Below are 27753 nucleotides of genomic sequence, written 5' to 3'. Positions count from 1 at the left end.
CAAATGTGGCTGAGATGAACTGGCTTGGCCGACGGATTCCCAGGTGCTGATGTCCCTGAGCATTCCGAAGACGGAGGCCTCCTCGTCGTCACGGCCCGTCCCGCCGGCGTGCCTGGCTCAACGCCGCGCAGTCAGTCGCGGCGGCTGTTGGGCGTGCTGCTGCTGCTGCTCAACAGCTTCCACATCCGTCACCAGCCAGCCAGCGACCGCGAGTCTCCCCCCACAATACCACAATCCCACAATCCGCGGCTCACGATCGTCGCTAGTACTCTGGGGTCGGCGACCTTGTCCCGTCTTCTATTTCGCGGGGGAGAATCTGGGGGAAGACTCGGCCCAGCCGTTCCAGTGTCGGCATCCCGCTCTGCAGCATAGGCACCCCGGCAGTGGCAGCAATTTTTTTTTGTTTGGGAACGGTGTCGTTCTGTTGGGATCATCATAGTCGTCGTCGTCGTCGACTGCTGCTGCTGACCTGGTTACGTACATGTATTTACGCTGCCCGTCGCTCTCGCACAAGGCGGGCAGTCCCGGGCCTGAGGGCCGGAACACTCCGGTGGCGCGAGGATGTGCATCGCGTGTCAAGGCGTCTACGGCTTGCAGCCACTTCAGGCGTGCAGGCATTATATCTTCTTGGAGAAAGACGCAGATGGACATGCCAAATCTCGCCTGTTCTTCTTGGCTTGCGAGATGTGATTGGTATTTGGAGAGTTTCGTTGAGAGTGAGGTCTATGAAGCTAGGGAAGTCGGGGGAATGCACTCGCCGTCAGCGGGTCCTTGGTGGTCTCCTTGGTTCCGCCGCCACATGCAGCGGAGCTTGACGGACGGGGGCAGACTCAAGAAGCTGACAGATGGGTGAACCTGCTTTTGCCAGATTCGTTGGTCAGCATCACGTTGGGGCCAGACCCCTTGTATGTTCCCCCTTCTAGCGATTTTGTGTGCCCTGGTCCATGGCGCGTACACGACACAACGTGAGGCTGTCCAGGAGTTCACGACTCAGAGAAAGAAAGGATAAGGCGGCGGCCGTGAGATGCGCCCCCCCCTGTCCTCTCTGAGTACACCCGCGCATCTGCCGCGCATCTTGGCTGCGAGATATAGCCACGGAAGCCCTGCACCAGCGTCCATCCAGCGAATGAGGTCTCCCGGCTGAGCCTGAAAGGGTTGCCATGATGGCCCGGCGGGCGGTGATGGCTTCAGCCACGCCCGAAGCTTGCCACACCTCCTCAAGTTCAAGCGCCTGCCAGCCCATGCCGGGGCGGCCAGCAAACGGAAAACGAGATGGGATGAAGGATAGGACAGGGGGGGAGCCGAGGGCATGATATGTACACGAAGTATTATTACGTGCCTCAAAAAGCTGGGGGGGGGGGGCCCTCGTTGCACTGCAGCGGTGCCTCACATATTCCCGCATCGGCCGGGTCCGGTGGGAACGTTTCCCCATAGCTTATGACGCGGGGGGAGGCACACGCACACGCACCTTGGCACACGATGGGGCCCCTGCGGAGTCAAAAAAGATCTGGGGTTCTATTCTGGAGGAGGCCCGAGGTCCAATTGCATTGTGGGGGAAGGGCGAGATCTGGGGTCTGGAGCGGCACTCTTGACCAGGAATGGCAGCAACCCGCTCCAGAATATTTTCGCCCGCCAGACGGCGCGCCAGTTGGGGTAAGAGCGGAATGAACGAGAGGCTAGCCTGGCTGGCTGATGGATTGCTCCTCGCGCGAGACACACGCCAGTCCACTTGGTGTTGGAAATCGTCAACGGCGCCCGCCGGTGACCGTTGCAAAACGGGTCCCCCGGTATAAAGAGAGTCTCCATTCCACGACACAATGGATCCGGATCGATCTCCTGGCCGAGGCATCGTTTCCACACTTTGCCGCTTTCCCCGAGCGTCTCCAGGTTCCGCAGAGTCGAAGCATGAAACAGCCCCGATGAGCGGAGAGCACGCCTTGTTGAACCACTACAGATCGTCAAGAGCGGACGAATCACCCCGAACTGGACTTTGGGAATTCCTTTTACACCAGCAGACGATTGTTGCCAGAATCCCCCCGTTCAAAGACGATAAGACAAGCAACGAGAGACAACAAACGCGGGAACACGACCATGGCCCCCTACTTTGGCCTGCGCGGCTCGGCCCTGAGCCGCGCCATCATCGCCCTCGTCGTCTGCCCGGCGTTTGTGACGTACGGTTACAACCTCAGCGTCGCTGGCGGGCTGCTGACGTTGAATTCTTTTGTCGAGACGTTCCCGCAGCTCGACACGATTAACACGCACGGCGATGAGCAGCACTACAACTCTACCATTCAGGGTGCGCACTCTCCCGACTAACACCTCCTCGTCGACTTTTTTCATGCTGCGTTGTCGGGGGGAGGGGACTGTAGGCGGGGGCCAGAAATGAGAGGCTTACCATGTAAACATAGGTACCGTTGTCGCACTCTTTACCGTCGGCGGCATGTTCGGCTCCCTCTCGTGCATCTACCTCGGCGACTTGCTCGGCCGCAAGCGCGTCATCCAGCTCGCCTCGTCCATCACCATCGTCGGCGCCATCCTCATGGCCACGTCCTTCCACATCGCGCAGTTCATCATCGCCCGCATCGTCCTCGGTCTCGGCACGGGCGGCTACCTCGCCACGGTGCCCGTCTGGCAGGCCGAGATCTCCAAGGCCACCAAGCGCGGCGCCCACGTCGTGACGGACGGCATCTTCATCGGCGCGGGCGTCTCGCTGGCGCTCTGGGTCGACTTTGGCTTCTACTTTGTCACCGGCAGCTCCGTCTCATGGCGCTTCCCCCTAGCCTTTCAGGTCGCCATGCTGCTCGTTGTCGTTGTCTTCATGTCGATTTTCCCCGAGTCACCCCGCTGGCTCGTGAAAAAGGGGCGTCTTGAAGAGGCCCGCGCGATCCTCTCGGCGTTCAACGACGACGATCCCAACTCGGATGCCATTGCCAGCGAGATTCAGGACATTCAGCTGTCGCTGTCGCAATGCGGTACTCTCTCTTGGAAGGCCATGCTCTCCATGGGCGAGCAGCGGCTCTTCCACCGCACCGTCCTCGCCGCTGGCGGCCAGGTCTTTCAGCAAATGTGCGGCATCAATCTCATTTCCATGTACGCCACCACCATTTTCGAAATCTACCTCGGCCTCGACCCTACCAAGGCGCGCATCCTGGCGGCTGCCATGGCCTTGACGCAGCCCTTTGGCGGCTTCCTCGCCTTCTTCACCATCGACAGACTCGGTCGCCGGCCACTCATGCTGTGGAGTGCCGCTGGCATGGCCGTCTCCATGGCCGTCCTCGCGGGCACGACGTCGGCCAAGGACAACCAGTCCGCCGTCACCGTCGCGGCCGTCTTCCTCTTCGTCTTCCAGTTCATCTACACGGTCGGCTACTCGGGCCTCACGTTCCTGTATGCGACAGAGGTGGCCCCCCTACAGCTGCGAGCGGCCATCAGCGCCGTGTCGACGACGGCGGTATGGGCCTTCAACTTCCTCCTGGCCGAGGTGACGCCCGTCGGCTTCAACACCATCGCGTATCGCTACTACATCATCTTCGCGGTGCTCAACGCGGCCATCGTCCCGACCGTCTACTTCTTCTTCCCCGAGACCAACGGCCGCTCGCTCGAGGAGATTGACGAGGTCTTCCTCCACTCCAAGACCATATGGGATCCGCCGCGCATCGCTCGCACGCTGCCCCAGATGAGGCTGCAGGACGCCATGGAGCCGAATAGCTCCGAGGAGGATAAGGCCGCTTCCAAGGCGCAGCATGTTGCTTAAGCGTAGGCTACGGAGTCTTTTTTTTTCTTGCTGGCGATTGATGGCACGCAAGCGTTGAGGCAAACATACACGAACCAGCTATGATGAGCATTAGCAGCGCGGGAGGTTGTGAACGGGTCTGTCGTTGCGCCCGAATTTGACGAGTGATCAATACACTGAGCGCTTATGCATTTGCTATGATAATGGCAGCGCTCGAGACGATTTCAGTCTCTACTACTAAACACTGCCTCTTCGTACTCGAAATCTGAGAGACGTGACTGTTGAAGAAGAGGCTATTCGTGCGAAAGAACTGAGAGGTGCGGATAACGGAATGATGCCAAACGCGACGCGCAAGATATGAAGAACAAGCTGCCGGGATCTGCATATTGTCGGCGACACAGCGAGCGCGGCTCAATTGAGATCCTATGGTAAGCGCACAAGAATCAGGACGACATTCTGTCTTGCTCTATTGTGGCGCCAGGAGCCTCACGAGACAGCCCCCCTCCACCACTACCACCACCACCACCACCACCAGGCAAGGGCCATGTTCGCCCTCATGCCCCCCCAAGCGTTGGCACTAACTAACACGGCGCCCGTGCCCTTGGCCCGCCATACAAGTCGACCTGCATACGCCAATAGGGGCCCATGGGCTCCAGCTCACAGCCTTGGCAGCGGCTCCATGAGTACAGCTGGGCCTGCGGGAACCACCAAGGTCGTGGCCTCGCCCACGACAATCTTTCGCCTCGCGTGCGCATAAGCATGCGCGTACTGCGAGATGTACGGCTGCGTGGTGCGATAAAACGCCCCTCGCAGGTCGCTGCCGACGTCCTGGTCCCAGTAGAGACGCCGTAGCCACAGGTGGAGGGCAGGGTAGTCGTGCCGAATCGACTTGAGGTTGCACATGAAGACGGTGTAGTAGGCGACGTCGAATCGCGCCATCGTCGTATACAGACGTATGTCCGCTTCGGTGAGGTTGTCACCCAGCAGGAAGGGCTTCCCATGGGCCTGTAGTATCGCCTCGAGGCGGTCCAAGGACGCAAAGAGCACGTGGACGTTGTCGTCGTACGCTTGCTGCGACTTGGCGAAGCCCGTCCTGTACACGCCGTTGTTCACGGTGCTGTATACCCAGTCGTTCAGCTCATCAATCTCAGAGCGCATGGCGCTGGGATACAGGCCGCCCCCGGGGCGATTGACCTCGCGGAGGGGCTCGGGGAGGAGATGGTCGAACTCGGTGTAGAACATGCGGATGATCTCGGACGACTCGTTGTTGACGGGCACGTCGGCTTTCTTGTCCCATAGCATGGGCACGGTGTACCGCCCGGTGTAGGCGGGGTCGGCTTTGAGATAGAGCTGCTTGAGAGTTTTGAAGCCGTGGAGAGGGTCTTTGGGCAGGGAATCGCCTTCGCCGCTAAAGTACCATCCTTCGGGGCCCATGGTGATGTGCACCTGATAGACGTCGATGATGGACTCGAGGCCCTTGAGGAGTCTCACTATGAGGGTCCGGTGTGCCTGTCCCGTCCATACGGTCAGCCGGTCTTTTGTGTTATCATCATCATCACATCAGTGTGTTATCATCATCATCACATCAGTATGTACAGCAGCTTACCCATGGGCAGCCGGGCGAGACATAGAGAGCATAGCGACCGGCTTCAGCGGGAAACTGCGCGCTGGGGTTGTTGGATATAAAGCTGCGGAATGCGCTTTCTGGTCGGGTGAATCGGCCGTTTGCGTGGTAGCTCTTTTATATGTGCTTGTGGTGAGCCGACTTTGCTACGAAGTATAGTGCAGCCGAACGTTTTATTACCTCGCTTGTGTTGGAAGCCATCTCCTATATGTGCTTTGCATGCTGGAACGCGATCAAGCTGCCAGAAGGGTGAGGCCATCTACATGCGGCGGCGGCAAGCTGTTCGCCTCGACGCCGCGCAACCTACCGTCCTTATATACTGTATTGAATTAATATCTTGAACCTGCCAGGCAAACGACCGGCACAGCCAATGCCATCAAGGAAACATTCCGTCATGGTGTCGAGAATGCCCACCACGCCCCGCCTTTCGGCACTCCGCCAATTCCGTGGAAGCCGAAGCCGGGAGGAGCCTGGCTCGCATTACATCACATCACTTCCGCGCGGCAGGGATGGATGGTATTGTGCGTTGCCGCGCGGCTATGACAAATGAAGGGATCGCCATGTCTCGCGTGCGGATTGATCTCGCACCATCAACATGCATGCATTTATAAGCGTGCAGATGGTCGTGTTGGTGACATCCGTTGAAGCGAGCTCTAGCAACAGAAGAGGTTGCCCTCAGATTGATCAAATCCAGCCCTCCTCTAAGAGACCTATTTCCCTCGGTTGGAGCCCGTCGAGGTTCGCTGAGGCCCAACGACAAAGCGGCTCCCAACGGACAGAGCGAGCGCAATGGCATTGAGCGAAGCCCCCCGTCAACCGACTACAGCAATTGCGCCGCGTTGGTTGGACCCCCATCGCTGACGTAGGTTGACGTAGGTTGACATGCTCGGCGAACGTGCACAGTCGTGTTCTCTCATCGGATACTATTGTGCTACGATGCTGTTATGTCTCGGCCTCGAGCCTTCTTGCCCTCTCCAACCTGCACCCAGGCAGTTGGCACTTTTGGCGAGCAGATTATTTTTATCAATCGCAGACAAGATATGACGCCTTGTTAAGCCTATGCCTTCCGGTTCGTACACACGCAGCCAAAACTCAGGGCACTTCATGCACATGGTGGCCCTGGTCAGCGCCGTCCAGTTCCGATATCAACGTACTGCGCTTGTCCGTTCCGCCATATACCTGAGAGTCCTGCGGCTGCGAGTGACTCTCGGCCGTGCTGGCCTCTTCCTGCCGATTCTTTCTGCGGCGCCACAGCATGAAGCTCAGGCAACCCAGGGCCAACAAGCATCCCAGTGTCACACCGATGCTGATGCCGGCCACAGCTCCGTGTGAGAGACCAGAGCTTTTCGACGGGTCGCTGATTGCGGATGGCAAAGCGGTGTCGGTGGGCGGCGCAGTATTCGTGCCGGTTGGTATTGCAGTCGTGCTAGAGAGTCTCGTCGTCCTTGCGTCGACAACGACAGTAGTCGTGACAGTGAGTGCTTGTGAGGTCGCCGTCGGAAGATTCTCTTGGCGCGGAAGGGAGACGTTGAAGTAGCTCGACGAGAATCTGACAGTACCGGTGCCTGCATATACCAAGAGCAGGTAACAAACGGCGTCAGAACCAGCGGGTACGAGACCCTCATCCCCGAGGAGGGTCACGTTCCAATTGAGTGTGGTGATCAAGCTCGGTATCGAAGCTGTGCGTACATGTGGTCAGCAACAGACATCCAGATGCGGCAGAGAAACGAGTCCATGAAAACCTACGTTGGACATAATACAGTGCGTCTTTGTTCGGATTAGCGAGCTCCCGAGGGTAGAATATGCCAAGACCAAGGTCGGAATCGCCTCCAGAAGTCAGGTTCCACTCGACGGAAATAAAAGAGCCCCATGCATAGCGGGGATTGTCTTGCAATGGGTTCTTCAAGTTTGGAATCCACGGTGGCGGATGAATGAAGTCGGCTGCGGCGCGATTCGTCCCGACGATGCTCGTCAACACCGCCACCAGGAGCACCACCAGTCCTGCAGCCATGGCATCTAGGAACCACAGTTGGCCCGCCTGAAGTCAAAAGGGTGGACAAGAGGCAAAAGAGGAAAAGTATTCCATGTGCTCGGATCTGGGAGGACGTCGTGCAGTCTGGCGAACAGACCAAGACTGCGTGGTCGTCTCGCACCTCACAGAGAGTAGAGGAGGAGAAATTCGCAGACTGAGGGGGCGCGATCACCCCTTCCTCGAGTGCCTCACTCCCGCCTCACGTTATGCAAGCCGTGAGACAGCCGCAGCCATCCCTGTATTTGGACCAGGATGTCGTCTGTTTGTTAGGTGTTAGCTGCAGGAGACGGAGATTGGCCATTGTCAGGCCTCTACACTGTCGTACAGGAGCAACTCATGACGCCATGACCCGTCAGCACAGGATGACAAGGCAGGCCCGAAGCCAAACGTTGACTCCGCTCAGAAACCGGCTGCAGGGGTTCGAGTCCATGTGCGGCGGTGCTGTCTCTGGCCGACCCTTCCGAGTCGCCATCGGCTAACCACTTGGTACTCTACAATGGGGTAACGTGTTTTATATGCACGTGAGTGTCGCATTCGCCGCACATATCATAGTCGATGTGATACCGCGGTGTGGAGGGGAACGCTTGAAGTGATATAGACAGTTCTGATACCGCGGGACCCCTACCTTTGCGGCAAGCCGTCGTCAAGATCGCCTGACCCCAACATGAAGACATCGTGCATAGAAGCTAAACAGCGCAGCATTGCGAAGGGTCGCGGAATTCTGCTATGAGAGAGGCCTCTATCCTCAATGCGCGAACCAAGAGAGTTACAAAACAGCCCGTGCGATACTTCACGTACGTGACCATCTATGGGAGTGCCAGCTAATACGCTAACCGCTATATTCTCGGCGTAGCCACAGCATGCTCAGCAAGACTTGCCTTTCTTGCGGCTGGCTGTGATACTCCATTTATCCTCATGGTAAATCTGGAACGACCATGTGTGGTAAAGCTCTTCAGAGCACATCTTCTTAAACACCTCCCTGCCCATGAACACAAGGCTCTTCGTGACAAGACGCCAGCTTTTCAGCGTTTGGTTTTTGTTGTCCTGGATAGGTGCGCCATCAGCTATATCGTCGGTGCATTTCATCATATCACGGTAGCAGGCTCACCTCGTTGCACCACCAGACTCCAATACCTTTCCAGCAACCTACCCGGTCACACTCTCCCGGCCCGAGCGTAGGCTTAGGTTTATTCATGTCCCAAAAATATAGTTCATGTTTTACGACAGAATCGTCCCAGTCTTCTTTAGTAGAATTTTGGTATCTTCCGCATTTGAGCGTCGTAAAGCCGTCTTTGGTGGTATCTTCGGCCCGTCCTAAGAGTGCTCTCCGTGTCTCTGTGAAGTTTGAGGCTGCGCTCGTAATGGATGGAAGGGAGACAACCTATGATGGAGTTAGAATCGTTCGTTGTTAGATTGTTCAGTATCTCGGGGTTTGTGAATGACTGGACCGAGAGAAGCATATTTACCTCTCCAGCAAGGGAAATAACTACGACCAAGGAAAGGCTGCCCGTGATCAACTTCATTATTGCAGCTTGCTATATAGTCAAGCGAGAGTTGTACGTCATGGATACGCGTATAGAAGTAGGCAGCCTGTGTCTGAGTCTCTGAAAGAGAAGGCCTTCTGTGCTACTTGTACACCGTTTTTGTCCTCCCCATTGCGTCAAGTGAGAGGGCTTAATCATACTTATAGCGGCCTAAAACTGCTGATACAATCAGCTTGTTGAATGAGATACGAACGTGAAATCTGTCTGGTGTTCGGGTGGCCGCAAGTCTCAGGAGCCGGTTCGTGCTGCGACGATGGTGTTGTCTTGCGACAGCCGCGCGTATCCGATCACGGCCTGTGCCGCCGTGCGCGACCAGACACGAAGCGCCACCTTAGAGGAGCGCCTCTCGTCACGTAAAACGTGACCGTGCTTTCGTAGAGTCTCTAAGTGAACTAAAAGTAGCTCTTCGCGAGCTGTGCCATAGCGCGACCGCATCTCTGAGAGACGGAGGCGTTTCCTACCCGTTCTCGCGCACCAAAGTGGCCACGTAGAAAAATACATTTGCATCAGACTTTCGCGATGGACGAGCAATTTTTAGGGTCACTTTGCTGAGGCCTCTCTGTCGGCGTGCCCAACCCCAATAACGACCAAAGGCAGGGCATCCATAATGAGCCACGCGCCAGTAATCGTCGTGTTTCACAGCCGCTCACCAGCTGAGAAGCCTTTCTGAATATAGTTTTGATGAAGGTGATGCAGCAATAGAGAAGCCAACTTCATGGCCGTCTATTCGAGCCGCCTGCACTCTGATGGCGTTGAAACCGATTTAAATGCTTGGCTGGACCGGAATTCCTCCCCTCCTCTTTGCCTATAGGACCTCACTGCAACTGTTCACTATGCTCGGAGGCAGGAGATTTCGTGGCCTTGCCGCGGCTTGTGCGATTACGAGTGCGACGGTCAGTGCTTCGTCTGGCGTCAGACAGCCTTCGACTCCACTGCCTCCTTCAGTCATCCTCGCCTTCACTAAGGTTAGCTGAGTGTGGGTGAGATCTTTCCGTAAATGGAAAAATGTCCTTCTTATTGCGCCTTGAGCCCTGATAATGGAACCGCAGGACCGGGAGCAGATTCGCGACGTGAACGTGGTGTTGTAAAAGGAGGCGCATAGGAGCGATCGCACGGGCATGGCTCCGAATCTGGCTCGCTCGCTTGGGCCGCGGCCCTTTCACGGCCTACCTGGGTTTGTAAAGAAGAGCGCCCCGCCATCTGGTTCGATCCCTATCGCGGGGCGCGTGCTTTTGATGTTGCGCCTGGGACAAAGCACCGGACGAACCAGCCACACAGACTCAGACATAACGCGTCGACAAAGCCATCGGGCGGCGCCAATCATGTCTCAAGCGATGAAAAATTTATCTGCAGCTGTTATATGGCGCTTCTTTACAGAAACGCTGACGAAAAGCTTGCGCAGTAGATTGTTTCGCTTGCTGTCAATGCAGTCCACAAATGACCCTCATCATAGCGCTAATCACAAGGTGCACATACACTCTTCCCGTCGCGTCGGAATTCTTACACAATCGAAACTTTATTTCTCATAGTCGTCGCTCTCCGTTCATTGCGCTGTGTGGGAGTATCTGGTTGTCATGTCTTGAGCTGTTACGTTGATGAATTTGTGTTGTCGACCGTGCTTTTGTATCTGCAACCTGGCCTGCTCCTCCTCGACATCATGAACATCAACCTCTTTCTTTTGTTATGGATTGTTGCCCACACAACCAACGCTGGCGCAGCCATGAGCAGATTTTCAAAGGCTCCAACCTTGATGACACTGTCAGACGTGACAGCGGAGTCTGCCAAGCTCAATAATCGCATGGAAGGCGTAAGGCAACGTCCACGGGCAGAGAAACGTTGCAGGTGACAGCCACTGACGCGATGACAGATTTGCATGGACAAGCTCAGGTCTTGCAACGTTTTTGTTGCTGTCATCGAAAAGTACCCTGGCGGCTTGGGTTGGAAGTACTACTACGAATCGCGCTCGTTTGAGTGCGCGAAGCCATGCCCGGTAAGCATGCCCACCCATCCAAAGTATGTCGCTCTATATTTGCTAAGCATGGAAGTTTAGGAGGACGGAAGGAAGCTTGGTTGTCTCGTCACCGGCTTCCCTCTCAAAACGGAGGTCAAATGCGGTCTTTATTCGCGTCCTTAGCCAACATCACAGCTAGCTGCTTATAGGAGCTCTAGCCCTGCAATCGCAAAGTCCTACCGAAATTCATAGCAGGGGGGCAACTTTTTCCGGACATCGAGTCAACTGCCCTGAAGGTTACATTGTGATGAGCAAGACGAGATTTATTTGAAGGGACTACAGTCGATTTTGTACTAGAAAAGTGTTTATTGAGCCCAAAACTGCTGAAGCCGCGGATGCGTATGCACTTCCTGTAACCGGCGGCAAATTTGGAAACGTCGTGATCATTCGTTGGACTGCTGCTCACCTGTCACGCGCAAGTCGACGGTATAGTAGTGGAGACTGAAAGCACCCATAACTGCTCTGGGGCAGTAACGAATGGCAGCAGAAGGACTTATAAATTTCTCTGAAGTTAGATGTCGTAGCTGTCACTACTGCTGAGAAGCCAAAACATTCTGCGATAGGCGTGGTTCTTCTAGTATAGAGGGCAGAAAAATTGGAGAGCGCCCCATGCTGCTGTGAAATAGAAGCTTCTTGCGACGTTTAGCAGTGTCCCAGCCAGTGAGACGACGGGTCGAAGGGAGCTGGCGTTGTGGAAGTCTTTGGGAGGTTGGCGCTCCCTGCTGCGTTTGGTCGTTACTGTTAATACATTTTACCGCTGGGGGTTGAGCAGGTCTCGAGTCGAATTGTAGTGAAACGTATGTTGAATCCTGTCTTTGGAAAGGGTGTTTGACATGTCCGCTGATGGCGTCTTGAATAACGATTCGGGCGCTGTATAGAGCATCGGTGCTGCATCCGCGCCTGTCGTGACCTTTCACGTCCGTGTCGCTTGGAATGATGTTCTTATTCAACGTCTTGAATGGCCTTGAAGACCAGCTACAGATCCGAATCAGGCTGTCCTCATTGCTCCTCGAGCTTATGGTTGCGGCGTTGATACGCCCGTCTATACCGCATTCAGGAGGCATCTTCATCAATTCTGGGCAAAGTTAGAGTCTCAGTGTATACAATCCAGATTCATTCTCACTGGCATTGATAGGGTTGGGGTTAGCTTACCCAGATGAACAGTGTACCCTTACGGCTCCTACAGCCAAAATTACTCGATATAACCTTGACTATCCTCTACTGTATAACAGGGCAACGCGAGTAGAAGAAGTTAACAGGTAGAGGACCTGTAATAGCCATCAGAAGGGTCTGGAAACATGGAATTGCCAAGTTTAGAGCAACAACGACAGCGGAAGATGGTCATATAAGGCAAGTCCAATCACGAAGCGTCCCAACGGGTGTCAATATTCACAAAGACTTGATTATGGTCCGTAGACAGGGGTCGTTTGTTTTTGCGATTTGCGGGCCTTAGAAAGTGGCATTGCAAGCATCGAGCCGAGAGGTGGGAGAGATCAAGATGACTGGCGAACTCTCAGCCGCGGTGGCGATTCAACCTTGACCCCGCCGCAGGCAGAGACAACATCGGATTTGTTTTGGGCATCCGAAAGCTCGATTAGACAGGTGTGAGAGATGACAGTCGTTGCCACGTGCGGGGAAGTCGCTTCTTCACTCCACATACCAAAAACCCAGTGACATGCTTGCTATGGACCGGGCTGAGTGGCTTGAGTGGAGCGCTAACTTTGGGTTTGACAAGTGCAACTCGCCGTTAGCGAAACGGATAGATCGGCTAACTAATGAAGGCCTAAGGGGATCGATAGGGATCGTCTAGTCTGTCTAGCGGCTCTTCACATGCCTAGCTGCTTGCTCTGCGACCAGACCTTCGCAACGGCATTGGCGCTTCGGGTTTTCACTTCCGCTCGCCTTGGGACACCTCGCTCGCGCAATCAACCTTCCAACGAAGACATGAGAAGTGACTGTCAAAATTAGGCGCGTACTTGTTCATCTTGTGGAAACTATCAACGCCAAAATCCAAGCAAGGAGAGTCGACGCGTCATGGATTACGGGGCAGCCTGTCAGCGAGAACGAAACTTGTTTCCTCTCTCGAACATCCGATAGGCACTACGGCGACCGTATCAGGGAGCCGCGATCTTTGACCGCGGATTTGAAAGGGTAGAGGCCCGTCTAGCTTGCACTACAGCCTCTTGCGTCTGATGATGATACTGCCCCACCAGCTCCATCGTTTGTCTGTAGTTGGAGGAGCCAGCTTGGTTCCATGCCCGATCAAAGTATGCGTTCCTCACACTTCAGGCGGTTCCTCTAGAGAAGGTGGAGAATTTTCATCTGTCATGGTTCTGCAGCAGTTCGCCTTGGCTCTGTACTCATACTTCTGCAAGATGTTGAGGCTGGAACGCGGCACATCGAGTCAGTATTTTCCAACGCGTAATACCCGAAGCTCGCTCGCCGCGCCTTTGTCGAAGGGCGGCAACTTGCGCGAGGATGATAGTGGTCTGGTCAGTAGCCACGAGTTTCTAGTGACATGAGCTCAACCCCTGTGCGGCTCAATTTTCACCCAACTTCCCCGATGAAGACCATCATCCCCAAACACTAGTCGCGAACTCTAAACAGTGAGGAGCTTGTTTTATCTCGTCAAGAGGTGCTAATGACCGAGTTGGAAGAAGCTCTTAGTTAACGACAAAGGATATGGTCTCAATTCCTCGGCCCCTGCGATCCCACGATCGGTCAAGCCAGGACATCGAGGCAACAGGGCCCCGGACCACCCTGACCAACCATTCCCCGAGGTGCGAAGTGGGTGTCGAGCAACTGAGGACCCGAGGGGCCTAGGTGTATGATGTACCCGCGATGCGAGAGATCATTGATGCTAGTCACGTCAATCGGCCGTGGACAGGGCTTGTGATGTGTCCCCTTCATCTGGCTGGTCCCGTGCCGGCCCCTTTCTCGATGGGGTACTTCGGCCCAGCCTCACGGTTCTCGGCGGCTGCAGGCTTTCTTGTCCCCACCCGTCATTGTTGGGCTGCATACGTATTGGGCAGCTCCTATACATCTATATCTGCCGTGTTCAAAGAGTGCGAGGGCTCGACCATCTCATATTGTACGCTATTTACCATAATACATATGAACAACAGCATATTCTGTGTATCGCATTCTGACTGGATCTGGGTTAGGGGGTTTGACTTGCTCGCCCGGGCCACGCCGATGGATTGCTGGCGGTCTGATGAGGGATCGACCCTGGATCCACGAGGGCTCCCCTCAGCCATGGCCCCTCGGCGGAAGCAGAGCTGTATTGACCCCTCGTTCCCCTGGCCATATTGGCGTGAGCCACACGAGGCTACGCTCCCCTCCTTTCCAGGGAATTGCTCCAGTCGCAGAGCGACAAACACTCCCTGGCAGGACGCTCCCACCCTGTCCATCAAGTACGTAAACCACCCCTCCCGCCTCGAGGCGGTGTCCAGGGCTCTGGTGGCGCTCTTTCAGGGTGTTGATTGGCGGCGCTTGTTGGAAGGCCTGTCATTTATGAGGGCATGCCAAATTTCGCCTCAACGGTCTGCACCCCAGTGTCGACTCGGAGCTGCTGCAGCCGCACGCCATCTCGCATCAGTCGATTGCCGCGCAACCGCCCGATAGAATCGGAACGTGGGCTGCATCGTGCTGCTTTCTCCGCGCTAGCCCACATGGTGGGCGTGTCAGGTGGAGCCATGCCTCCGGGCGAGCATCGTGTTCATCTGCCTGGGCACGACTTCGTCGTAGTCGTGGCTGGGTCTCGAGGGCGGTGCTTGCCGGACCTCTCTTATCTCCCCACACTTTGCGCAGAACTGACACTTGCGACATCCGGCAAGCAGTTTCGTTCACTGTCGATCCCTCCTAGTGAGGACCCATACGATGCTTCGGAGAGACCAGAACTGTCAGGCCCTGCAGCCACCTCCATGCCAAAAGCCTAAAGGTCCGGAAGGTTCGTCAACAAGGCACGACCAGGGGCCATGAAGAAACTTGACGCGATACCGTGGTGCTACCGCAGAATATCATGTATCTAGCAGACCCGCCTTTAAAATCGAGGAAGTGGCTCTTCCTCGCTGTCGTACATACGGATTCGTCTTGGTGACATGGAATGTCCAAGCCGTCGTAAATGTCATATCGTGGTGGCGCTAACAAGGCTTGCCTGCCCCCCGGTCCCTTGGGTGTCCTCAAGGTGAACAATGACACCAGCCCTTGTCTCCCCTCCCGCCTCCTCCTCCTTTTGTGCCTCACGCCGTCCTGTGAGCCCACCATACGGCCAAACAGCCAATCATTTGGACCGTTTTCTTCTGTTGTTGGGCGACCACCATGCTGCAAGTCGACATCGAGTCTCCTTATGCTTGGCAGCCCTCAGCCCGGGGGTCTCCAAGCCACCGACGAGGACAGTTACTTGCAGCTACTTAAAGATCTCTTTCCAATTCGGTCAATGGTTGCGTGACCCACTGCTATCGGCATACGCCGAAGTCAGGGTAGCACGTACCCCGGGCTATTCAGCCTCATCAGCGACTTCCTCCCAGACCTTCTCGCACAAGCTCTCTCCCTGGTACATTTGTGCCGATTTTTCGTTGCACACATGCCGCCAGCCCGCCACCTTGTCCGTCGTCGAAGCCAGTGAAGCTACAATATTTGGGCTGAACGGCTCATGATACCTTGTTAGGTACAAGTGGGCACAGGCTCAAGATTCTTGTGACCCTTGCTCAGAAGCAGCCCCCCGCTGATAACCGGCCGCCCAAGTATTACATACATGAGTATGGAAACTTCTTTCTCGAAGCACACCGCACTTTCATGTAATTTCTCGCATCTTCAGCTCGTCGAAGGCCGTCGCATTACCATCGGTGCCTTTCGAACACTGTAATTGCCAGTACAGCCTCTCAGTGTCAACTGATCAATGTGGTCACTCCCACGTTCCAGACGGTCAACCAAGGATCTCCCAGTGCGAACTAATGGCTCAGGGACAGGCAGCATCGCGGCAGCAGAGACCTGAGTTCAAGTATCAAAACACATTCCATGCCTCGCGGCAGTTAGACCCATCGACACCCCTCCACAAGGACAAGAGAATAGACAACCTTCTCCATGAAGCTCTATACACGGAACCACCATCCACTTACGCCTTCAGGGCGACCTGGCCACGGCGTACGATAATGGCATGTATTTATTGCAGACAAAGAAAGGTAGTGTTTATTCTACGGAAGGTAACTCGACCAAGTCGATAGGGCCGGCTGACACGTTGGCAGATTCGATGCAGCGGCTTTCAGAACACAATGAATGGCAAGTGTCAAAATTGCTACTGGAGAGAACAAGAATGCGTGTTTCAACCCATTTCCACGGATGTTTCTGGAGCAGTCCTGAAGTCTGTTATTACAAACCACATACACCAGGACGGCCGCAAGAGTTGGGCTTCTGGGATGGTGAGCCCGGAGTTTGCTCCATTCCCGCCAACCAATATTCACCAACCGGTACCACTTCAAAATCTACCTTTCTTTGTTTACTCGAAAGAGGACATGGAAGATCTGAGACCAGCGAAGCGCCGAAGAACAATGCAGGAACGCAGCACCAATAGTACGACGCCCAGGACACCCAGCTCGTCGGCTATAGCAGCTACGCCGAGGAGCTTCGCATTTACAGCAACCAGCTACAGCGACGTCGAAAACGCACGAGATAACAGTAAGGTACCGCTGCGCAATGGAGTCTTGACTCCAGCAAATACGCCGGTTGCTAGCACGTCCCCTGTGCATTTGGACACAACTGAGGCTCGCTCTCGAGTTGTTCATGAAAAGGAGGAAGAGAAGCCCCCAAGATTGCAGCCCAAAACTCGCCTGCTTTCAGGGTTGCAAAACCGCAGCGTGTCGGTCATGAGCCTCAGTAACCTGGTTAACAACTTCGAGGGCGTGGCTGGGAGCACGGGGTCAGACTCGGTGTAAGGTCAGGTGTTTCAAAGAAAACGGTCAGCTCTCACAGGGCCCAGCAACAAAGCCTGGGTGAGCATTAAAAGCATGTGATTTCAGACCAGACCAATACGATAGTAATACCGTGCAGTTGCTTGTACTGGCCACTATCGCAAGGTGAACAGTTTTTGACTGATGTGACGCCTCACGCGATGCCTCTCGATGCACAAACACAACTCGGACTGGAGCACGGGGCTGGACGGCGCAAAACACAGGCACCGAACCAACACCCTGGGCCAGAAAAACGCGGGGAAGCAGGGCTGAGGAGGGGTCGCAGGTACGCCCGTTGGCACTTAATTCTCAGCACACACGCTAGTGGCTCTCTCTGGGGCGCCATCGTCGCCCGAGGCAGCCGGATGGGACGTTGGCATGCTGGCACCCCTGCCCAGGACATGGAGCTTGGACCAGCTCGACAAGATGCAGGGAACACCATGTATAAAGTCGAATGATGCATTGGCGTCAGAAGCTTTCGGAGCGATTGGTCCCAGCTCCAGTGGCGACCTGCAGTCTTCGCCCACTCCCCTCATCAACTGCCGACACCCTGAGCAGCCGGTTCGCAACCAACAAGTCAGTTGGTGCAGCCAATGGGCAGGTCGTGTCATATTCCCCCGCAGGTGACAGAATCTCGATGGCGCGCGTTCGATGGCCGGAGATGGGGACCGGCTCCCCCGGCAGCATGCAGCTGCACGGCGACATCAGCACTACGACTCTTGTTTTATCCAGTCGACGTGCGTGCAGATTTCTATGCCACGTTTTCCCCCAGGGTGGTGAAGGGGCTGGCTCCATGGGCGTGTTATCGCCAAAGGCTCGGTGCCGTGGTGGCCCTGTGGACAGAACTCAATCTCTCCTTTCCTCTTGGCCTGTTGCCGCTGTTGAGTCGCCATGGCACATCTAGAGGGTGGTGTGAAGATGTCTGGCGACATGATTCCACAGTGTTGACCCTTGCTGTACGCCTACCTTCCCGGTGGCTGATTTGCGGCGGACCTGCCTCAACCCTCCGCCAACATTACTTATTGCCCCTCCTCCGGCACAAATTTGGACATTGTCGAAGGAGGAACTGCAAGTCCGAAACCCAAAGAGCCGCGTGATGCTATCCAACATACCAGAAGACGACAAGAGGTCTTCGAGGATGCACTTTGCTGCTGAGCCGTTGGTGCTCGGCTGCCACGACTATCGCGGGGCCGACAGGGCCGTCACAGCCACCACACATGGATCCAGCCGTCACTGGACCAATTTTCCCTCCTTCTGGTCTTTCTTCGGGCGGTACTGGTGGATCAATCACAGCTGTCCGCCTGTTGCATCTGCTCCCCAAGCCCAACTGCTGGCCAGGACAGCCACGTCCTGGGTGTTTACAACTCCACCTACATCATAACGCGTGTCATCAAAGCAAGCCGGGATGTACTCATGCTTCATCAAGAGTATACAACACAACTAGATGTTGATGCGACGTTCACTCTCGTTCATCGCGAGCTATTAGACCAGCGTGTTGAAGTCCTTCTTCCCTTCGTGCCGCGCTGCTTCCGCTTCTATGCCAACGTCACGACATCTGAGCATGGCGACATGTTCAGAAATGCTCTACACTTTCCTAAACACTGCGCCGCCTACACAATGGAATACATCCGACCGTTCAACAGGCACCATGCCAAATATCTTGTCAGGCGGCACATATCTAAATGCGTCCAAGATCGCGCATTCGGTGGCACTTCGGATTCGCATTTCCTGGCCAAAGTGCGCATGGGCGACCTCCAACCTCTTGCCGACCGATGGCAAACTGATCTTCGAGATCGTCCAGCCTACATCGATCAACTATATGCTGAGCGGGTTGACATCTGCTCCCTTGCAAGATCTATGGGATCGGCTCTGGGCGTCCTGCACTGGGCCTGCAGTATTGATGCCGCTGGTGTGGACTTCATGCTGGGATGCGACAAGGGTGGTCATGTCCAGCTTTGGCTCATTGACTTTGCGAACTGCAGACCCTTCCGGCGGACAGCTCGCGCTGTCACGACGCATCTTGTGGATACAATAATGCAGAACGGGGCATGCTGGCCGCGATGGATAGACGCGCCCGCATACAGAGACGTGTGGGCTACCTTTCGTCGAGCCTACTTGGAGATGTCTATCTACATCTTTGCAGACCATAACGAGGGCACGAAAACCACTTTTCTACCGATATTGTTTATTAACGAGCTGGAGGCGATGAGGGGGCCCGGCGGGATTTTGTCTTAAGATGGTGGCGCTCACGCGCTATAGGGGTTGGTCTTTGAGAGGATCGAATGTATGATGACAAGAAACGACTCAAGAGTTCTGGGGTTAGTCAAAAAGTCCTTTTGTTCCTTACTGTACAACTTAGTACTCTAGGATCTTAGTCATGTTGGCTTCCAAGAAAGTGGTGGATGAAATATACGAAGCTATTATTAACAATTTTACATAGACGATGTACTCACCAACGCCACCTGGTCCCGGATTAGGAACGAGAATCGAGATGAACTCCTCGGTAGCGAACAAATCTCATAGTATGTCTTCATGAACCTCTCTTTTAGCCACACTCTTCGTCTGTTCCTGATGCGTGGAATCAAACGGTGGCCGCCTCCAATACAATTCTGGCCAGCGTCCGGTCCGTCAGGTTCACACAATAGGTGATCAAACGTGGCTGGAAGTCTCGGGTACGCTTCCAGCAGTGGCATCGGACACTGGACGCTCCTTTGTATGGAAAGGTTGGGCCTCGACACGGGATTGGCGCCACAGAAGACCCTCAGCGACAATGTTGCACAGAAGGAAGAACCTGACGAAGGTTAGTGAGCGGAAACGTCCTGATTAAGTCATGTTGTAGTGGGCATACAATGCTAGAAAGTTGAACGCAATGACGGTCTTCTTTAGACCACACTTGGCCAAAGGGCCGTTGAAGGGACAGCGACCGCCGGCCCAGTCCTGAGCCGAGAAGATGAACGAAGTCATCCAAAGATATGACATAATGAGATTAACCGGAAGAAGGTAGCCTTTGTATCCGTGGATAAAAGGTAGAGCCATTGCGACAATGGACAAGGCCAGAGTGATTGTCGCCTGCAAGTGAGAGCTTGTCAGCAATTGATGACGGCACGAACCGACCATCCCGTCAACCGCGACACGTACCACGACTTCCTGATAGATGACATGGGCATTGCGAAAAGAGTAAACTTTGAGGAAGTGGGAGATGACTCCAGTCACAATAACCGAAGAAACAAAAACCATGAAGTGGTTCGCCATGGCCAGCGATCGCAGGGTGCGGTGCTCCATCATGGTGCGTCTAGGCCAATCGACAGGCGGAACGTGAACCAAGGATGTAAAGAAGAGGAAATTTGGGATTAGGCGACTGAAGAGTGTGCAGATGGAACAGTCAAATAGCTGATGTTTCATTGACGGGAGTTGTGGTGTTTTATATGCACTCTCACATGTAATGGCCTCCCCCCGCTCCGAACCCCCCCGACGTACCATTGCCACATTGTGTTGTCGCGTGTGATGCCGTCATGGCAACGAAACCTCGTCGGAAGCTCTCACCAGCAGACTCATACCACTGTACCGCTACTGCCCCTGGACTTCCCGCGTTTCTCTTTGGATGAGTCGTCCCGCGCATCCCGGTTGACCACCGGTGAGGTGACGGCAGCATTTCCGCGGCTCGACATAGTCAATTGACGATCGGGGCGTAGGCAAGCCGGCTGCAAGACTCGACGACAGCGACCGGCAGTTGACCGCATGATGCGGTATTCATCAACGGCAATAGTGGGCCATTGACGGTGGTATTGCGTTGGCTTGCCTCCGGGTCCTCCGGTGTAGCAAGGCCGGGACGACCGGAAGCCGCCGTCCAGCAAACCACATTGAGGTTGGCTTTTTTTGGAGGGTCACGCTGGAACACCCTGGAAGGGTTGCATTTGCGTCAAGACGGAAGGCCAGGTTACGGGTGACCGGTCTTTCGTCTCCGCCGGGTTGGGGTCGGCATGTCGCCGATAGACGGTCAAAATCGTGCCACGCCCTGTGGTATGACATCAACGTGTCCCGCTTAGGCCACGCGACTTTACTTTTGCATGGTGAGGTGAGCGTCGAGCTTTTGCTGCCCGACTGGATCGATCAATGTGGGCGTCGGCATGCGATTGCCTGTATCTCGATGGCCTTGTTCTCGAACAGGCTCGGGGTGACCCAGAGTCGGCATTACGCATCATGTATGAGCATTGCGAGGTCGACTTTATTAGCGGAGTGGAAGGTGGGTGCCACGGTGGATGGTGAGTGGTAAGACTCTGGCGTTGTTTTGTCGAACATTGACACTGCTAGGGCGGCCTCGCTCACAACGCCGCAGAATGTGGTCGCCCTGCTTCAGAGACGGCCCTGGGGGTTTCTGCTAGGCATCAAGACTTACACACTATATGATGTCCAGCTTGACTAGACTTTAAGTGACGGAACAGAAGCAACGTCTCATGATGGGCGGGCAGGCGGCATCGGAAAAATAAGGACCTGGGTCCAGCCCGCTTCAGCGACTGCAGCGCCTCATGGATGCCGTTGCAGACCGGTAACAGTGGGCTAACCGCTAACGACACCAAATTTAGGCTCTAGGCAACTTGCGCACTAACTCCAGGGCCAGCCCGTTCCACCCCAACGGGGTCATCACGAGTGTGCCACCACAGACGCGTCAACAGCGTCCGTAAAGGCAGCGCCTTGTAGCACTGGCCATACCAGAAGACTACTTTCCAGCCAAGAATATACTGAGCGTATGAAGGTCCACGGCCTACAATGACATCAGGCCGAAAGAATAATGAGCTGTAGTGTAACTAACGCTGCGCTTTAGTAACCAGCAGGTGCCCTAGCGACGGTGATGTGCTTCCGGTAGCTAGAATGGGCGCCAGCCCGAATATCAGCATCAAGTTCGACTGATGTCCAATATTAACCGGTACGTAACACAGATTTTCAGAAGCGACGCGCCCTTTCCGCCCCCTGCAACATCATCGTCAGCCGCAAACATGGGGCCATACAAGGCAGCAAAGCTACTGCGGGCTTCCGGTCGGTCATTGGGAGAGCTCGATGACGCTGGCCCGACTCAACAGTGCGGACCGTGCCGGTTTGTGCAGCTCATGACGGATCTTCTGCCAATAGTGGCAGGCGTTTTCCTTGAAGGCGTTTTGGCTAAATGTGTCTTCCAAACACCCCAAAAAATGCAGGAGAGGTCCGGCATTAGGATAGGCTAGCGAGAGGGCTATCAGTCGCACATCATGGCGACCTCGCCCGCGTGTCCTGGACCTGATGAGGCTAACGAAGGATCTTAGTCGCGTTTTGGCTCATTACAATCAAGGATCCCCGTCAGATCGGGGCGTGTCTTTGCGTCACCCAGCGGCTCGCCATTTATGTACGTGGGATGCCACTTCTTCGACTTCTTTCTTTACGTTTGCCGACTGCTTCTCGGGCTGTCGCAGACAAGGCTCCCTTTTGCTCCCGGCAAAGGTGAAGCTATACAAAGACCGGTGACGATGCGGCCATGGGCGGCTGTTGTCGCTGCCCTCTCGCTGCTTCCTCTGGTCTCGAGTGATCTTTTGCGTACCGACTTCTCAACCCTCTTCCCACAGTACAACGAGGCGTATCGCTACATCCTCAACAATGACTCTCTTTGTGGAAAGATTTACCGCGATTTCCGCACGCGCAACTACCAAAACGAGCACGACGATGGCGATAACGACGCATTTAAACTCCCCAAGGCGGATGTCGACCCCCTGAACGCCGCATTCGGGCTCAACACCGCCACACATCAGCTAGTCGACTGCATACTCAGGAACACGCCCGAGATCATCAAGGTCCGAATGGCGAGCGCCCAGGTCCTTCTTGGCCTGACACCCTCGCTGCTTGCCGTGCTCGGGCCCACCCCCTGGCACACCGGCGTAATTGCCGCCGTGGGGAAGCGTCGCCTGGCCGCGCTGCTGATTGCCGCTGGGTCGCCCGCGCTGAGCCCGTCGCTGAGCAGCGGGGGCCATCTGAAGGACAGCTTCCTGCGGCCGCGACACAACCAAATCCACGTCCCCGCATGGCTGGGGCGGGACATTCGAGCAGGGCGGGGAGCTCGAGAGAAGCTGGCGAGCGCGGCTGGATGGGCCGTCTTCTACTGCCTCGCTGTGGCATCCATCGGAAACATGGCTGAGGTGGCGTACCGCATTGGCTCCCGGGCCATCTTCACCTTTGTGCAGGGCGACGGCTGGTTGATGTTTCTATGGGCCTTTCTGGGCCTGTCCATCCACGCAATCGGTGCCATAACGGTCTTCCTTCGCGTCAGGCACATACCAGTACCAAAATCGGAAGTAGCAGCAAGTGGGCAGAAGAAGCTGCGGATAAAGATTCTGCCCCCGACGACGGCCACAAAGCTCATCACGTGGTTTACTGCTGTGTACACGGTGATTCACGTCTTCTTCGGCACTCTTTTGTTTTCAAGCATCTTGTTCGTCTCGGTGCAGGACAGCGTGTTTATCGTCTTGCGGCTCCTGGCTTCCGTGCTCTTCTGTCGCCTGGCGGCAGGTTTCTTTACTGTTCTCGATCGACGGGATGTCGAAGTAGTTAATCGGGATGCGCAAACGGACAGCGTGGCTTCGTCGGCGCAGGAGGGCAGTAAATGATGACGACTGGCCAGGCGTGACAGGGATTAGTCGCGTGACATTTCATGCAGAGTTTGTGGTGTTGGCGAAGAAGAGGAATACGGCCGAATTATGCATCCTTCTTCCGTGCAGCGTTTTGCGCCGATAGTAGGTTACACACTTGACGAGGGAAGGCTTGCCAAACGTCCCTATATCAGCCACTGCGCCAAATACAACCCCATGGCCAAATTGAGTTTTCATATTACTGTCCAAGACTCATAGTCTCCGTGCTCGATTGGATGAAATGGACTACCTAGGGCGGAATCGGACAGTTCTCCAGGCTGTCACCGCGCTCGAGTTTCTATACGAGGTCGCCCTTGAAGTTCCCCCACAACCGCCTACAAATCCCCCACCTGGCAGTGCCCATTTGCCTTCTACTTCGTATATCATAGTTAGTAAGGGCACGGGGCTCGCGGGGGTTTGGCCGGATCGTGAACACGTGGCGTCGCCGGTGTCCGACCTTTCGTCAGATCTCAATCGGGGGGCTCGATAAGCTGCTAGGCATGTCCCTTGTGGCCATCACACATGCGGCCCCACCAGGACTTGATGGCGCCCAGGCTTGGCTGGCATCGGAACGGATCCGAGAGACATGTATGCTATACTACTATATGCGGGCGGCCTGTTGTGTCATGCACAGGTGTCGATGGTCTGGCGTATTGCTTGACCGTTTTACACACATTTGTCCTTGATGGCCAACGGGTTACATTTTTCCCTCCAATCGAGGAGGCATCGATCCTACCTGCCCTTAAGCGAGCCACCATGCCACTTTCCTTTTGCGGCGCGGGGATAATACCAGGATTGAAGGCCACTGTCTTGGTGTCCGCATATTGTGGCGAGTCGCACGCGTATGTACTGTGTAGGGACTGGAAGCAGGATGAACTTGAACTCACCTCGCCACGGCGGTTTCTGCCCGTTCATCATGCTCCAGGCGTCTGGGCGGCGATGCATGCCCTGTTCATCATGTGACGGCATGTCATGCCGTACGTATTATCAAGCATTTACACCAACGGACGACAAGCAGGGCCAATAGTCCCATTGTCAGGCACATGTACTTCCTACGCGCAGGTGATGGCCTGCCTGCCTGCCTGCATATCCCAGGCGGAACCAGGATCCGCCCGTCCCGGCCCGAACCCACGTTGTCGCGATGAGACACCACTGTTGAAGAAAGCCGGTCCAGAGCTGCCCCACGGCGCGGCGCCAGCAGGGTTTGAGTCAAGCGCCGCTGTCCGTTGGAACGCTCCGCCTCAGCCGTCAGTCAAATCTCGGCTACTGTCAGGACCTGCCTGCAGGGCTTTGCAGCGGGCATGGACAACTCGAGCTTGCGTGTTGATCCCTTGGCTGATGGAAGGATCCAAGCCCTGGTCATAATAATAAGCTGCTGGCCAAGTGTGAGTCGGCGCGTCCTCCTCCTCCTCCGGGTCTTCCTGTCCTGCAGCCCACCCACCAGCAGTTTGTGGGTGTGGAGCGGCTTCTGCTTCTGGGCCTCGAGTCAGCTGCTTGCTTGTCCTTGTCCCGACACCAGGGGGCCCTTTTCCCCCCCTGCTTGCGCCTCTTGCGAAGCTCAGCCGAAAGGGTCGGGTGCTTGCTTGTCGTCGCCGCCGCGCCGCGTTGATTCTCCCACCTTCACATCAATGCGCAGTCACGGTCTGGCGTCTCCGGCATCGTTGGCCACGAGACACGGCCCCCTCTCCCGCCATGTGCCTCGGTCCTCGCGACAAGGACGACAGCGGCGTTGCTCGCTCGCGCGACATCGACCGCGGCATACGGCAAGATGAGGCGCGGCTCGCCAAGGAGGTGAAGCTGCTGTTGCTCGGTAAGCCGAGAGTCGCCGCCCCCCCACGATGCCTGCCGCGGGGCAACACGCGGCACCAGCGTCGCCCATCGTCGTTTGTACTGTCGCTAACGTTTGTTTTTTGTATGTCAGGAGCTGGGGAGTCGGGAAAGACCACGATCCTCAAACAGATGCGACTCATCTACTCGCAAAGCTTTAGCGAACGCGAGAGGCTGTGGTGGAGGCCGATTATATTCCGTAACATCATCGAAGCCTTCCGCATCATGCAAATGGTCATGTCCGACTTCAACTACCAATTTGAGAGTCCAGACAGTAAAGTGTGCCTCTTCCCCCCGATTGATGCCATCATCGCATCGGAGCCATGTCCAACACCCCCGCCGTGGTGCACTGAGCTTGCGAATGAATGCCGACGGGCACCCCGCATAACGAGCGTCAACTAACCTATGCCCGCACAGACTCTCATGTCAAAGGTCCTGGAAAAGCGCGAGATCGGACCCGAGGACCAGTTCCCGCAAGACCTCGTCGACCCAATCAAGGCCCTGTGGCAAGACGCTGGGGTCAAAACGGCCTTTCTCAAAGGGTGTGAATATGCGCTACACGATAATGTCAATTAGTACGTACTGCTTCCCCAACCCTCGGCCCAAATGACGATGACGTGGCTGACACAGTATAGCTTCGTTTCTAGTATATCCAGGCTATGGGCAAGCGACTACGTGCCCAATGACCTGGACATACTCTGCGCCCGACTCAAAACAACTGGCATCACCGAGTGCCACTTTGCTACCGGGCACTTGACCTACCGCATCTTTGACGTTGGCGGCCAAAGATCAGAGCGCAAGAAGTGGATACACTGCTTCGACGACGTTCAATCCGTGTTGTTCCTCGTGGCGATCAGTGGCTACGATCAGTGTCTCGTAGAAGACATGGATGGGGTATGGCCCGTCCTTCCCGCCATTTTGCTGCTCTGCATGCTAACCGCGGCCCAGAACCAAATGAACGAGGCGCTGATGCTCTTCGAGTCGATCGTGAACTCCCGCTGGTTCACCAGGTCCGCCATGATCATCTTCCTCAACAAGATGGATTTGTTCAAGGAAAAGCTCCCGCGGCGACCGATCACTGACCATGGATTCACGGACTATCGTGGCGCACCGGACGATTACAAAGCCGCGAGCAGCTACTTTCTCGAAAAGTTCCGAGGCCAATGCCGAGACCCGGAAAAGGAAATCTACGGACACTTTACGAACGCGACGGACACGAACCTGATAAAAATCACGATGCATTCGGTGCAGGATATGATAATACAGCGAAACTTGAAGCATCTCATGCTCTGAGTCTGACGTACATCTTGGCAACAGCCAGTTCATGAAGGGCGCTGGGGAATGCGGACGCAAGGCGCCACGATACACGGCCACGGGGCTGTGTCAGGCGCCGAGTCAAAGTGTCTCGACGACTTGGAAGGCCATGATGGCTTCGACCTGGGCAACTGCCCGCCCACCCGCGTCCCATGGGCGTTGAGACGTCGTACTCGGGTTGGACTTGCGGGACAAATCACGACGTCTTTGTCATTCTGATGAGACAATCCAGGTCATCAGCATCAGGTAGCCAGGGCGGGATCGTGCACCGATGCTACGATCATTTGAGGTTGCTTCGATGGTAACTGCGCCTTTTGGCGACCCGCTGCCGTTGCCAATCCCGCACTTCCTTCAGGATGCGCCGTCATGAATCATGACGGTCACGACATGGGTCGTTGTTCACTTTGGAGGGTCCAAAATTGTCATTAGGGCGCGAGAGCTCCACGACACGGTGTCGAGCTTGCAGTGTCCAGTGCTCGGGAACTACATGCAGCGACTAGACTGAATGCACACCCCTCGAGGGTTGGAGCTAATGTATATTACGATGATGGGGTTATTAAGGCCATGCATCCTTGGTGTTTGGACGCCTATGCGCTTCGTGTTGTTATGACACCCTTTTGAGCGTCTGGCTTGCCTCAAGCTGTGTGCGCGGTCGACATGGAGGGACTCATAATAAATGAGCATCGTTCTGCCCTGCTTCGTGCTGTCACACGAGCGATGGTCCAGCATGGCTCACCACATGTTCCCAAAGAAGATAGCCGATCGAAAAGGTGGGGTTTGCTGATGTTTTGATGCCCCTGACCTTGTGTACGCACAGACTGGCTCCCGGCGGCGGGCCGGTGATGGCACATTACGTCGATCGGTGGGGGCGAAGACAGGCCTTTGCACTCGGACGAGGACTCGCTATTTTATAGCAACCAATTCAGGCCTTTATCATTTTATTAGAACTGCCTGTTAAGATCTACACCACGCCCCCCGCTTTCCAAACCGTAAAACTGACCTTGTCGATTCAAAGATACGCCCTATCAATTTAACCACTATCCTCTCCGAGATCGCATAGGCCTTCATGG

At 55.4% G+C, this 27753-nt stretch overlaps 5 protein-coding genes across 5 annotated transcripts; 3 read left to right on the top strand and 2 right to left on the bottom strand.

Annotated features, from left to right (window-relative positions):
• Positions 1-2091: 2091 nt before the first annotated feature.
• Positions 2092-3754, top strand: JDV02_001919 (uncharacterized protein; the record flags this gene model as incomplete). The annotated part of the gene is made up of 2 exons (XM_047982893.1): positions 2092-2296; positions 2409-3754. The coding sequence occupies 2 exons, from the start codon at positions 2092-2094 to the stop codon at positions 3752-3754; spliced, it is 1551 nt and encodes a 516-aa protein (XP_047838863.1).
• Positions 3755-4296: 542 nt separating this feature from the next.
• JDV02_001918 (Glutathionyl-hydroquinone reductase) lies at positions 4297-5673 on the bottom strand. The gene is made up of 3 exons (XM_047982892.1): positions 5538-5673; positions 5340-5471; positions 4297-5242 (listed from the first exon to the last, which is right to left on the bottom strand). The coding sequence occupies exons 1-3, from the start codon at positions 5556-5558 to the stop codon at positions 4391-4393; spliced, it is 1005 nt and encodes a 334-aa protein (XP_047838862.1). The 5' UTR covers positions 5559-5673; the 3' UTR covers positions 4297-4390.
• Positions 5674-19541: 13868 nt separating this feature from the next.
• On the bottom strand, positions 19542-20177 carry JDV02_001917 (uncharacterized protein; the record flags this gene model as incomplete). Its single annotated transcript, XM_047982891.1, has 3 exons — positions 19542-19683; positions 19741-19961; positions 20031-20177. The coding sequence occupies 3 exons, from the start codon at positions 20175-20177 to the stop codon at positions 19542-19544; spliced, it is 510 nt and encodes a 169-aa protein (XP_047838861.1).
• A 765-nt stretch (positions 20178-20942) lies between these two features.
• On the top strand, positions 20943-23750 carry JDV02_001916 (uncharacterized protein). Its single transcript, XM_047982890.1, has one exon. It carries the CDS (start codon positions 22268-22270, stop codon positions 23519-23521), a length of 1254 nt encoding a protein of 417 aa, XP_047838860.1. The 5' UTR covers positions 20943-22267; the 3' UTR covers positions 23522-23750.
• A 1484-nt stretch (positions 23751-25234) lies between these two features.
• GNA2_1 (G-Protein alpha subunit) lies at positions 25235-26662 on the top strand (the record flags this gene model as incomplete). Its single annotated transcript, XM_047982889.1, has 5 exons — positions 25235-25352; positions 25464-25648; positions 25787-25944; positions 26005-26263; positions 26318-26662. The coding sequence occupies 5 exons, from the start codon at positions 25235-25237 to the stop codon at positions 26660-26662; spliced, it is 1065 nt and encodes a 354-aa protein (XP_047838859.1).
• Between the last annotated feature and the right edge of the window lie 1091 nt (positions 26663-27753).

The sequence above is a fragment of the Purpureocillium takamizusanense genome, chromosome 2, assembly GCF_022605165.1.
Source record: "Purpureocillium takamizusanense chromosome 2, complete sequence".
Lineage (NCBI taxonomy): Eukaryota > Fungi > Ascomycota > Sordariomycetes > Hypocreales > Ophiocordycipitaceae > Purpureocillium > Purpureocillium takamizusanense.
This window is presented reverse-complemented; position numbering and strand designations above follow the sequence as displayed.